The sequence below is a fragment of the Coffea arabica genome, chromosome 8c, assembly GCF_036785885.1.
Source record: "Coffea arabica cultivar ET-39 chromosome 8c, Coffea Arabica ET-39 HiFi, whole genome shotgun sequence".
Lineage (NCBI taxonomy): Eukaryota > Viridiplantae > Streptophyta > Magnoliopsida > Gentianales > Rubiaceae > Coffea > Coffea arabica.
Window position 1 is genome coordinate 35,056,075 of NC_092325.1, and position 14,068 is coordinate 35,070,142.

Sequence of the window (14,068 nt, forward strand, 5' to 3'; positions counted from 1 at the left end):
AGATGTGAACCCCCCTGACTTCTTAATTTTTGTTGCACATGTTTAGGGCATGAAGTCTCCCTAATATAGATCTTACAATTGTAATTATAGCGTACTGATCATGTGGGGGAAAGAGAACAGAAAATATCATTGTTGCCATGTATCTCATTGCCTAGACATGAGTTTGGCATTGATCTCTTTTGGACAATTGGCATTCACTGGTTATATGAAATTCCTAATATCTTTTGTTGGTTGCATATTCATCAGGTGTTACATGGGTTGGTTGTGTTTAGAGATTGTCAAATTTTAAGGCGAAATCCTGCCAAATTTTTTAAGACACCATTAGCTACCTGAATGGCTATCCTTACCATCTAGAATGAGATTAAAATTGCAGAATTAGCATGTGTATCCTTACCTAACTCTGGATGGTATAGACATTTCAAAGTTTAGTAGCACAGGTACGGGAGATGGAGTCATGACTTTCTCGTGCTTATGTAGCTTTCCTTTTGTCTGCCTTCTTGTTTGGTACCACTAACTCTATCTAGCAAAATAGTAGTTTTTATTAATTTTGCAAGTTTTATTAATCAAGTTGTATAGCTTATACATGGAGCAGTCAACTTAGTTACATCAATAGCTCCCTAAACATATCTATATATTCCTTACTATGAACAATGAAAACATAATCAGCAACATGATACACCTATCAAAACAATTATGAGTGAAATGTTTGTGGCAAAGCAACCAAAGAATGAAGGAGAACCGAGGAATGCTGTCTTTATCCCACACAAATTTGCATCATTCAACCTTAGCTCCAGCAGGTCTCAAAGCCGATGTGAAATGTTCTGCACGAACCAGCTAGCCATTTATTTTGATCAGCCTTATCTAGAATGGGAACAAACAAATTTGGAGTGACGTTCTGCAATTCCCTCGGGTGAATTCTTACATTGTGATGAAAAAAAAATGATTCTACAACGAGGGCGTATTGTGAATGATTTTCTGGAATTGGGGTTTTCGCATTCTCAGAATGCGAGCTCGTACTAACGTTGAAACCCGCAAGCGGGATTCTGTGTTTTTTCTATTTCAAGGTTAGCTCGCATGCGGGTTAATGTTATATTTGAGCGCGAGAAGGCTCTTTGGGCATTATAAGTAAATATTTAAATTAATGGCAGTTTTATTACACCAATATTATTGTATTATCATTATTATGATTATTGTATTATTTCTTATGCAAATATAACATTTAATTATTTAAATTTGATTTTATTTTTACAATTTATAAAATTTTTATCACTTATATAATATTTTTAAAACCCTAATACATCTAAATTTGATTTTATTTTTCAAATTTATAAGATTTTTATTTAAAAAAATGGGATACGGATAAGATATCCGGTTGGTTCGATTTGCATAGGTGCATATGAGAATATCCGAATACTCCTTAAACCCGCATGCGGGTTTAAGGAGATTATGGCAACTCTCTGACACACTAGTTACCCGTCCAACTTGTGTGTATTAAAATATATTTAAATATTATATTTCATATTTTTGTTATTTAGAGTTTAACAAAACATTAATATTGGGTAGATTTGAGGGATATGCATAATTTTGCACATTTGTAGGAATATTAGAAAATGGAAAATTTGGGTAAATTCCCAAATTTTGGAGGTAAGGTGTAATCCAAGAACTAAAACAGTCATTTATAAAACCTTAACAGTAATAAGGTGCAAACCAAAACTGCAATCCATGAGTAATATCATTACAAATTTCATAACCATACTTATAAATGCGAAATCTAACAAAAAAGTTAAATACAATTTTTGCAGGTCAAATTTAACAAATGCGAGCTATTTGCAAAATTTTAAATATTTGCAACATTTTTTAAAACAAAAATTAGAAGCTTTCTGCAAATAATTCCCTACCTCTCAAAAAATACCAAAATAAAAAAGATAAGAGCTCGCATTTGTTTCCTAGAAATAATTCCCTAGCTCTAAAAAAAGGAAAAAAAAAAATTGAGAAGAGCTCGCATTCGTGGAATGCGAGCTCAATAACCAGAGCTTGCATTCCACGAATGCGAGCTCTTGTAAGCTCGCATTTGTGAAATGCGAGCTCGTTATTGAGCTCGCATTCCACGAATGCGAGCTCTTGTAAGCTCGCATTTGTGAAATGCGAGCTCAATGAGCTCGCATTTCACAAATGCGAAGACCCCCTGACGGAAATTAAACCCAAAATCACCCCTTTTGTAGAATTTTTTTAAAATTCATCACAAAGTTGGAAATTTCTCCAATTCCCTCACTAGCCTACATCAGATAAGGACACTTGAGAAAATGAATAAAACTACGAATCAACTACAGGTTCCAACAAAATTTGCTAATTCTGCATTTCATCAACGGAAGACAGCTTCCAACAAAATAGATTACGATAGGCTAAATCTAATTTTTAATCTCGTTCAGGAAGGCCTATCAACATGTCCATATACAAAATTTGCCCAAAATTCGATATATATATTAGACAAATGCTTCATCAAATGCTTACACAGCCTTACAACCAAATCATAGTCAGACAAAATTAAGGCCAACCATTGCCACCTTACAACTTCATGAACAAAAGGCTAACAACAACTACATACGTTTCTCTAATTCATTTAAACTAACATTTGGAGCCCCAAATCTTTTTTAGCATGTCCTCTTTTCTCGTTGCCAACAAGCACAGCAATTAACAAGCAACCACAACAAACAGCAACAAAAACTAGCAACTTGCTCTTATCTCTTAACTTTCGAATTTCAGCCTTCATCATCTTCTTTTCTTCTTTCAACCTTGCAAGTTCAATCTTCATGAACTGGTTCTCTTGTTCAGCTTTCCTGAGTTCCTTCAAAAGTTTTGCCATTGTATTTTTTGTCATCTCCGGCATTGGTGGATCATACCACAAAAAGTACTTGCAAGCCTTCGGTGACTATAATCAATATCAATACCTCAATTAGATTACCTATTATTGCAAGTTGATCTAAAGCACAAATTACTACTAAATACTCATATCCGATTATACTGCCAAATTTAAAAAATTAATTCCCCTGAAGACAGATTAACAAAATAGAAAAAAATACCCCATAATTCTTGCAGCCGTGGAATTTTCTTCCTGGATTTGACAATGTCCACGAAGTAGCTATTCGACATGGTTCATTACAATCACAAAACACGCTCTCAGATCCATTGTACTCGCCTACCTTCTCTCTCTTCACTCCTGATAAATTTTCACTTTCCTCATCCTTATGATTTGAGTGTTGGAAGCTGCACGAACTTGATGCTCCATTGAAATACTTTTTCCCTTGATGCATCTTACATGTGCTCCTTTGCAGAAACAATTGGGCAACTAAAAATGAGCCCTAATGTCTTCAAACCAGATGCTCGCCCCTTTTTGTAATGATATCTAATTCGTTTCAGTGGATAATTGCAGGAGATTAAGCCAGTGTGACAATTATACCCCTTTGGTCCACGCGAATTGAGTAAAATGTAGTAAAAAGTCCTACATTGAAAGCAAAAAACTAGTTAAGGGACTAAATTGGTTAAAATATTTAATGAAGGACGAAATTGATTTAAGTGAAAATGTTTAGGGACCAATTTGGCGAAATTCCCTTTTATACCTCCCAACAGACAAAACAACACACATTCATCTGGATTCTTCATCAATCCACAGAACCCAATCGGCAAATCCAAAGAAACTCATTTGGGGATTTTTGATTTCTTGCAATTTAAGTCAATTTTTTAGAGACTATTCGTTACAGAAATGGAGCAAGGGCTTGGTGGTAATGGTGTGGATATAGAAAAGAAATTGCAAGAATTGCAAAAGCAACTCTCGAAGAAAAGTATGTTTGAAGAAGCCGTCTTCTCCATCAAATCCCTTCTTCAACAGTATTACACTTCTGCTTCTCCTCCTCTCAAGAATTTGGTTCGTATCATCAAATCCCCCTTCTTTTTTGGGCTTTCTTTTTTGGTTAGAAAATTTCTTCTCTTTTCTTGTTTTTGAAAGTTCTGCTATGCTTTTGTGTGTCTTTACTTTTGAATCTGTGCCTAACCCAGCCAAGGAATGATATCGAATTGGAGAAAGGAGTATCTGGCCTGAGCGAAGTTATGTAGAAAGTGATTAAGCTAAAAAAGATGGGATTTTCAAGAACTGCCAAGTTAGTTAAAGAACATAGGATTTTTGGCAAAGCAATTGCGATATTGTGAAGCATGAGATGGGAATTTATTCCAGGAAATTCATTTACCATTTAATTGTGTTTCCGTATGGGACCAATTAGTGTGGCCTGAACATAGAAGGATAGATCTTCTGTAAAGCATCTGTTTAAAATGTCTTTACCTAAGAGGGCCTATATTTTTGTTACAAGTTCGATAGTTTCTTATGATATTCATATGTAACGTACATTCAATTGCTAAGCATCTCAACCAGCTCAGGTATAGAAAATTTTCCCTATCCATGGTGTATGCAGTGTTAGTTCTCAATAAAAAGATGATCAGTTGGAGTGAATGTGATTAAGTGGTGTCCTAATTAGCAAAAGGGAAGAAGCAGAAGACTGAAGAGGTCACGGAAGCCTTGTTTTCAGCAAGATTTTCATCGGGATAAAATGGAAAAATTATGGTCCTTAGTTGAGAGGGATGGAAGGGAGAGGTCGGTGGAAGCCTTCCCTTTGCTTGTCTATAGTTGCTTCAATGTGGACGAGGCCTTAGAAATTGTGTTAGTTGTTTGTAGTTTGTCATCTGTAAACTATACGGTGGGAGAAGAACAAATTTGTTACTGAATCAATTGGCTTGTTTGGCTCTAGTCTTCTGAGCCCTTTCTTTTTGTGTTTCTTTTTTATTCTCTTTCTTTGACAAGACATGTCATTTCTAGAACAGTAAGATGTTTAAAGGTGCAAAGATTTTATACAACAGTTTACCATATAGGAAAAAAAACTATTTCTTAATCTTTCCTTGTTCTAATTAGGAAGAAGTTCCTTGGCATGTATTGGGGATCTGATCAGATGCTTTATATCCTGTGAAACCAATCGTGTTGCAGTTTTAGGAGGGAAATGGAACGCCAGATAATAGAACATGTCATATGCATAAGTGGAAATGACCTGCTGCTGACTTGTAGTTTAGACTCTTGACCGATATATTTCTTTTTTATCACTTTATAAGCTACAATTGTAGCTCCAATATGGTTTGAATTCAAGGGTAAACTTTAGTATTTAAAGTTGATTGCGGCTTTTTCGTATTGGTATGCCAGAGTACTGATTTCATCTTTCTTCTGCTTTCAACTATCCCAGAAATTCAATATTCTTCCAGACTTGCAGCTGTCACTGCCCAAGCTGTGCCACCTACTAATGGTCTTCTCTGCTTTGTTATATTTTCCCCTTTTAGTTTTGCCCTTGACATCCTGGTGTAGAGCTAAAGACCTAGAGACTATTTTACAGCATAGCCCAGATCCGCACGACTTATACTATTTCCCACCTTCAATAATCATCCTATTGCCAAATTCCCAAATATTATTGCCGCTGGATTTCAGTTGCATTAGTTGGAGAAATTTCTAATTTTATGATGAATTTTTAAAAAATTCTACAAAAGGGGTGATTTTGGCAATGGATTCCGTCCAGGGGTCTTCGCATTCGTGAAATGCGTGCTCAGTAGAGCTCGCATTTCACGAATGCGAGGTTAGAATAGAGCTCGCATTCGCGGAATGCGAGCTCTACTTATTGAGCTCGCATTCCGCAAATGTGAGCTCTAATATACACTTGGCATAGTTGTATGCACGTCTTTTTTTTTTTTTTTTTTTGGTATTTTACTTCCTTGCCTTAAGTTGCCTGCAGATGTTTGTATTACAAATATATGGTATACTGAATATATAGTATGCACATTAATTTCTTTGGATTGCTTAAGGGTATATTGTTAATAATAGGGGGTTTAACCATAAATTATAACAATTATGAAGTAATATATATTAGAAAATTAACACAATTATGAATTTTTTTTTGTAAAATTCAAATTTAATTAATAAGAAATGAAATAGGCAGTAAGCATTTACAAACGGAAAACAAAATCCTACAACAACTCTAGGACTCTACACCTTATTAAAAAAAAAAAACTAGTTCTCTATGCCTCAGAGAAGCTAAACAATCCTACAAATAAACTGCAAAATAAATCACAATAACGCAAATTATGTTAAGCTAATAAATACTACTGTGCAACAAAATTTTTGTCTTTGTCCCGCGTGAAACTACAAAGTCAAGAAATCTGCCTAAACATTTTGTTAGCATTTTTCCAAAAGCAGAAGATGGAAAATTGCCCATTTGTACTGGGGAGTTCGTGATCTTTTCCTCATTCTAGTCTACTTACAATTCTTGGAAAAAGGAATACTCACATCTCAAACAACAGCCTGTTCATCTGCAGCGTCCCCCAGAATTCTAGAAAGTAGGTGGCAATATTAATTACATTTCAAAATTGACTGCTGCGATAACTAATTCGATGGCGCTCCTTAGTGGGAGCTCGATGTCGCTGAGCTCGCATTCGGGGAATGCGAGCTTACTTGAGCTGAGGCATGCAAGTTCACTTGAGCTGAGCTCGCATTCGTGAAATGCGAGGTCAGTGAGCTCGTATTCCACGAATGCGAAGACCCCTTTTGCAGAACAAGCTCCAAAAATCGCCCCCCCGTTGTAGAATTCCTTTTTTTTTTCATCATAAACTAAGAATTCACCCCATTAGTTGATAGATTGGCTAAAATGATTTAGTAAATAAAGATTATTGTCTCCTTATGCAAGTCCATTTGCTACCATAAAGGAAAAGAAATCATAAAGAATACATGCTGTTATTTAATCTAATATTCTTGGTGCACATAAGAGTTCTAAGCTGGTTGAGAATTTGTGGAGAAGTTGGAAAGTGGAACTATAGTTAATGTTCGGCCACTGTTGTGTAATATTGTGCTTCTTGGATTTGGTTTCTTGTTTCATGTTGGTATTTTAATGATGTTTCTCCATCCTTTCTACGGTTCTTGTTTAGTGGTTAGATGGTGGTTCTTGGGGGAAGAAACGGTGATAGTGTTTGAGGATCATTTAATTGGGAAAGGTTGTGGTAAATAGGAAAGGGTTTTTCTTGCTCTTCAAAAGAGGTTTAATGCTGTCACTTTTTACATGTAGACCAATCACATAACCATAATATGAGGAGGTTAAGTGGTACACCTCGTACAATTGTGCAAGCATTTATATACCAATTTGCTTGAGCTGTATGTTGTTCACTGCAGGATGAATCACTTACAGAATTATGGATACTTGTCTTGTCAACTTGTCCTGTTCTGCTATGTTCTGGATTAAGATTCTGGGAGAAATACTTCATTTAAAATTTACATAAAGAATCAATACTGTACAGACTTCTTAGCTTTTCTGCTTAAAAGTTTTGTGCATAACAGAACATCACCCTATCAGTGTGCATAGTTGAAGAAGTCTCCTCTACATAGTCCTGTGCAATCAAGGACAATTTCTGACTGCATCACAAGGGTCTGAACCAGATGGAACACTTGCTTCATATAAACAGATAATCTTTTTCCTTCTTATAATCCTTCTTAGTGCATTCAGCTAAAAGTTAGATTGCAATCTTGATTAAGTTTGGGTATTGTATAAGGTGGGTTAAGGTATCTTCTGTTGAAAGGCACTTCCCAAATTTGAGTGGGGATGTAAAATGTATCCCTCATGAAATTAGAGTGGATGAGACGAAATTCTTACTTAAACCTCCTTTGCTACTCAACATACTACCTTATTCTGGACACAATCTTGTCTGATGATGTATAAAAGCAATTATCGCATTGGAGAAGTCCTCTATTAAGAATTTTGTTTCAAGCATATACATTGCCTCTTCTTGAAAATATGGAATCGTAACTTTTGCAGTTCTACACTGTCGTATGTCGGGTTGCAACTGTTCTAAAGACGAGATATACGGCACCTGGATTTTGGAATGCTGGGCTGGGGCTTTTCCTGGAAGGCGAACAGCTAATATCTGGAACTTCAGAGAGGAAACATTTGCAGAATTGCATTGCTCATGCCAGGGAACATTTGGGTGAAGCAGAGAATCGATCAGAAGATATGGGATCTGCTCAAACGAGGAATACAGGTCCATGAGCATGTTTTTTCTAACTTATGAGCATTCTACTGCCTGACTGCTCAATTGATTTGTTAGAATTGGCATTGGTGATGGTTCAAGTGTGTTTATTTGTTTTGATTTTTTAATCCAGGATTTTTATTTGAAGGACACCTCACAGTTGATCCTGAGCCTCCACAGCCTGATTGGCTGGTGCAATCAAACTTCTTGTCTGCTGCTGCTACCTTGTTTTCTGGAGAATCTTCTAATGAGCCAGTAGGCAATAGTAACACATCTGAAGAAGCAGCAAACCTAGTCCGGCAGTTGTTTGATAGACTTGATACAATGGTGCCAGTGGTATTCTTCTATCTTCTCCTTCTAAAACAATATATACTTGGTCCCATGTTTGTAATTATTCTTTGGGAAACAAATTAAAAAGCAGATAAAACATTGTATGTTCACTAGTCAGTGTTTAACTTTCTGATTTTTGAATAGTCTTCCCAGCCTTCTTTACATACACCCACTTGCTGGTGAAACCAAAAAAGAAAAGAATGAGACGTGCTTCTTCTCAAATAGGCAATGGTTATTTTTCATTTTCTGTGGGTTAACAGGAGGTCATAGACATCTATGGACTCAATTCTTGGAGGGTTACTCCCAGTCTAGTATGCAGATAATCTGTTTTAGAACATGATTTGGCTCCTCCTTAGTCATGCAAATGATACAAGAATACCTGCTTTAGCATCTGGTTTGCTGCCTTATCTTTTTTCCTTGGGATTTTGTCATTTACTGCAGGCCCGATTCTATATCTAAGCTTTGCAATCCTCTGTAAGAGCTGCTAATTGCTAAGTGGTGGCTTTCATGGTTGGCTTGAGATAGAATTAGGTGTGATATCTCTAGTCAATGTTGACCTCCACCTTATTACCCATGTTCTCTGTAGTTACAATCTGTTCCTGACCAACAAGTTATTTAATCAATACCTAGAACTAGCTGGGAAACATTTAATTGGGAGCAAAGTACTTTGATTGTCTGTTGGAGATGCGTGTTAACTTTGAACTTTTTCTTTTCTTTTTTTTGGGTGAATTGAAGATTCTGGAAGATGGACCTGCAGCACCAAGAGCCCCACCTGCAAGTAAAGAAGTGGTGGCAAAGCTCCCTGTTACAACTGTTACAGCAGATGTCTTGACCAAGCTGGGTGCGGATAGTGAGTGCGCCATTTGCACTGAGAGCTTGGTGCTGAATGACAAGATGCAAGAGTTGCCTTGCAAGCATATCTTTCACCCTCCCTGCCTTAAGCCCTGGCTGGTAAAAGCTTTTGCTCCATTATTACCATCTGTAGACAAATTTTGGCTTCGTTTTATGAATGAAATTTATCATTTGCTAGGTACCTTATAATTCCCATGGTTTATTGATTATTTTACACACACAAATGCGTGCGTGGCCATTGCATCTGATTTTCATTTTTATACAAAATTCTTCTTCCACAGGATGAACATAATTCTTGTCCAATCTGTCGGCATCAGCTGCGAACGGATGATCATGACTACGAAAGTTGGAAGGAGCGAGAGAAGGAAGCTGAAGAAGAGAGAAAAGGAGCAGCAAATGCTGTTCGAGAAGGGGTGTCCATGTATATATAGGTTAAACTGTTATTTCTAATGTTTTGGTATTCCAGTGTTCTTGTAATGGCATAAAACTTTTGTAGTAATAAACATTATTATTTTTTCTTGATTTGGTTATTGACTATTTCATGGCCTTCTAGTTAAATTCCATTGTTTCTTATTTCTAATTCAGAGATTTTATTATTTAGCAATACGCTGTCCCTGAGGGGTTGCTTCTTGTAAAGCAACACTATTTCAAACTTGATCTAGAATGCTAGAGACGACATGGATGATCTGGGGTTGTTTGGTTTTCAAGTCCTGGGATCTTATTGACATTAGCTATTCATTTGTACCTTAAAAAAAAAAAAAGTTCTTGGTGCATGTCTGAACCTTTCCGTGTACCCTTCTTATGAAGGGTGTAAAATGTAAATACAATGACATAAGTAAAATTCACTCACACATGAGACATGCAACAACAAAATGCATCACTAAAACGTAATGGGGCAATGTATATGGGATTCAATGAAGCCTCGTAGGGCCAAAGTTGATTCTTGAAGACCTGGATCTTATCCAAAAGAAGAAGAATGCAAAATGTTTATGGAATATTGACGGCATTAGTCCTTTCTCTTTTTTGCTTTCTTTTACACATGCCTTAGTTTAGGTAATCAACTAAAATGAATGAGACAGGGTTGAAAACACTATTTTTATTTTTTGCCTTGTTGTAGAGTGCAATTGCATGCACGTACGTAACCTGCAAAATCATGTGCTTCTTTCTACTGGAAACGTAATGTGAAGGTATTTGGACTGAGCCTGAGGTATCACCATCTTTGTGGTCATCACATCCATATCTATGGTCCCTTCTAGTTTTACTGCTTGCTAGCTGGCTGTTATACATACAACTCAGTCCGTCCAAATCAGTAGTTACATTCCTGCAATTTATTCTTTTAGCCTTTTCTTCTTACTTGTTGCAAGTTGTCAATATTGCAGAGCCGTTGCCAAATCAGTCCGTCCAAGTGTTACTAAAGCTAAAGAATAGCAGTACAGAGTTCCCACACTTCCCCCCCCCCCCCTCCCCAAAAACAAAAGTCACCGCCACCGCAATCTCAGCCATCCCTTAACCGCACACCAGACGCTGAGATAATTGAAGAAGGCCCACTACCGCCGGACCTTATTGCGGAAAGTGACTTTACATTTCCCTCGAGGAAGTTGTTGGTTTCCGCCCCGGAGGAATGCTGGGGAGGGGTGATTTGGGGTGGGGGGAGGGGGGGGCGGGTGTATGATTTGATGCTGGTGTGCATGAAAAGACAATAATAAAGTCAAATCACTCGTATTTCCTAGACTACGTGTAATTATGCAGGCGAGTTTGGATAACCGCTACTTAGCCTTGTTTGGATTGCTGTTTTCTGTCGAAAAATTACGTCGTTTTCCGTAATTACATTTCCCTATTAGCTTTTTTCCTCACATACATCAAATCGCTACAGTAATTTTTTCATGAAAAATCATAAAAAATGCAATTCAAACACATTTAATTTGGTCCTTGAAGATTATATATATATACGTACATACGCATATACATATACATATATATGCCATACATATATATATGTATGTATGTATATTATATTATATATATATATTTCGGTCCTTGAAGATTATTATTATTACTTCCGGACTAGGCTCGCAGCTTCTATTACTCATTATCTAATTCGGACCATGAGGGCTACTATCAATTTAATACTGCTATTGAAGATAAATACACATAAAAAGCATCAAGAGAAATTCGTTTGGAAAGATCACATGAATCATTGAAAATTGAGTTCCCAAAGGCTCCACAATTTACAGAAAGACATCATATCAGTAGTCTTAGTTTAATATGGGGCGTTTTTACAATAGACTTGTCTTTTCCACACCTAGAATACTAGAAAATTTTAAAATAGGGATAATTTCACAAACCTTCCCTAAGGTTTATGACAATTTCACTCGTCTCCCCTCAAATTTTACAAATTACATTGACCTCCCTTGTCACAATAAAATGACTATAATAACCTTCACTTCATAAATAATTCATATTATAATGAAATAAAAAAAAACTTAATCTTTTCGACGATCATGTTTATAAGTTATAACTAACGATGATTCCGCTCACTTACTGTCACTTCGTTCTCATCTATCAATCCCTTCCTCCTAAAATTATCACCAACTATTGCCTATAACTACAGCCAATCACACCACAAGTAATTCTTTAAACTTTACTATATATTCTTATTTCTCCTTTCTTCTCTTTAAAATTGTCAAATCACAAGTTTAGTTGAAAGATTAGATTTAATGGTTAAAGTAAAATCCAATTTCACGGTCAAACTAAAAACAGATAAAAAGGCACACAATAATAACACAATTATGGGCCAAAAGAGGAAGAGAGATTAAAATTGGTAATTTTGTTAATTTGTCTATCATCCATTCAAAAAACTTTTTAAAATTAATGTTAATAAGTACATTTACATTTCTTTTTATACTTGACAATTGTTAGTTGTGGTTTCATAATAGAAATAGAGTTTCTTCTCTGTATTTAAGACGTTAACATGTTTGAAGATTTGATGGTAGGTTAGATTATTTTGTTTTAAGAAGGTGTGCATTAATTTGAAAATTGGGGTGTGATTAGTTGCAAACAGAATTTTGATTTTTGGTAAAATAAATTTCTTGAAAATTTCTATAGTCATAATGATGCCTTTCCTTCTTTTAAACTTGATTAATCCCATCCATGCATCAATCTCCTTTTAAGGTTTTTTTTCAAGGCCATAATGTGGCACATGTAGTGGGAGTTGAGCCACTTATATGGAACCAAATCATGGCATCCCATGTTGAAAATTATTCAAACATAATGGCAGTTGATTTTGAATTTGACTGAAGGATGGAACAAATCTTCAGTATTGAATATATGTTTTGGGAGAAGCAATTTTATGACTATGATGATGGAATTGCTTGGATTTAGAATTTGGAATTAGACTATTTATTAGGCTAGTTTGTTAATATAGTGGGTTTAGTTGAGATATGAAAGAAAACAATTGGCAAAATAATTTTTGTTTTATTTTTGTACAAAAGGGTAGTTTAGGGTTTTTGAGAAAAAATATAGCCTTTTGGACCTATATTGTTATATAAACAGTAAAAGCAAGGGAGGTAGGTGTAATTTAATAAACTTGAGGGGAGGTCTCTACAATTGTTAGAAACCTCAGGGAAGGTTTCTGAAATTATCCCTTTAAAATATATCAAAACAATAAGAAGCATTATAAAATGAATGGTACGTGAAAGCAAAAGCATTAAAAAAAGACAAATTCATAGAATGTACAATCGATTGAAATTTCATTTTAATCTCTGAGCTTTGGAAGTTTTCAATTTCATCCCAAAAACCAGTAACTATAAAAATTGCTACTGCTATACAAGAATGAAACATAGATGAAAATCTGCATGTAGGGAGATAGACGAAAATATGCTTGTGAGGGAAGGACTAATTTCACTTTGTACTCTTGAACTTGTATTATATTCTCATTTTACATCCTAAATTTTAATTTTAGATACTTGACCCTTACCTCTCAGATTTATTGCACTTAAATCTGATTGATAATATCGTTAGCAAAATTAAAGGAATAGAGGACTGTGCAAATCATTAAAAATATATCATTCTATTGTGACTGTGATCCTTTTGCTTTTTGACCACTTTCAGCATATTGTCATCGATTTGCGCAGTCCTATAGTCCGTTATTTTTGCTGACAATATTATTGATTGGATTTAATTAGGATAAAACGGAGAAGTTACTGTGCAAAGTGTTTGAAGTTAAAGTTTAGTGTGCAAAGCGAAAATATGATACAAATTCAAAGGTATGAAGCGAGAATGATATTTTAGTCAATTCATTTGTATTTTATTTAGTTTTGACAACAAAATATAGCTTTGGCAAACATTGATAATCGAATAAAGATTACATTTTGATGTGAGTTGCCAAACAACCAATTCAAGGAAAAAACCTATTCCTATTGGAATTACCTTTAGATTCCGTCATTAGATTCAGATATTTACTAATTTATTTGCCCCAAAATTATTATATAATTGAAAACTGAAAAGTACTCTAATTAACAAGATCGTATACAAACTTGTGATTTTTCAGCCTAATATGTTTATTTTTCTTTTAGTTCTAAAGACATAGTCTAATTTCAACACTAAATTTGAGTAAATTTTTTTTTTGATATTAAAGCACATTTTATCTGTCCTCCTCTTGTACAAACAAAGATAATTTGTTGAAACGAGAAAAACCCATTATTAGAAAACAAAAACGTAAGAAATTGAGAATTATTCCATTTTAATTCAAGATTATGTAGAATATTTCTATTAAGTATAACATTTTTTA

At 35.2% G+C, this 14,068-nt stretch overlaps 1 protein-coding gene and 1 long non-coding RNA gene across 2 annotated transcripts; one reads left to right on the top strand and one right to left on the bottom strand.

The window, feature by feature from the left end:
- Window positions 1-2,403: 2,403 nt before the first annotated feature.
- On the bottom strand, window positions 2,404-3,405 carry LOC140013205 (uncharacterized). The gene is made up of 2 exons (XR_011820272.1): window positions 3,081-3,405; window positions 2,404-2,929 (listed from the first exon to the last, which is right to left on the bottom strand). It is a non-coding gene; the product is annotated as an uncharacterized lncRNA (long non-coding RNA).
- Window positions 3,406-3,627: 222 nt separating this feature from the next.
- LOC113705284 (E3 ubiquitin-protein ligase AIP2-like) lies at window positions 3,628-9,801 on the top strand. The gene is made up of 5 exons (XM_027227088.2): window positions 3,628-3,922; window positions 7,887-8,109; window positions 8,231-8,433; window positions 9,163-9,378; window positions 9,561-9,801. The coding sequence occupies exons 1-5, from the start codon at window positions 3,761-3,763 to the stop codon at window positions 9,708-9,710; spliced, it is 954 nt and encodes a 317-aa protein (XP_027082889.1). The 5' UTR covers window positions 3,628-3,760; the 3' UTR covers window positions 9,711-9,801.
- Window positions 9,802-14,068: the final 4,267 nt, after the last annotated feature.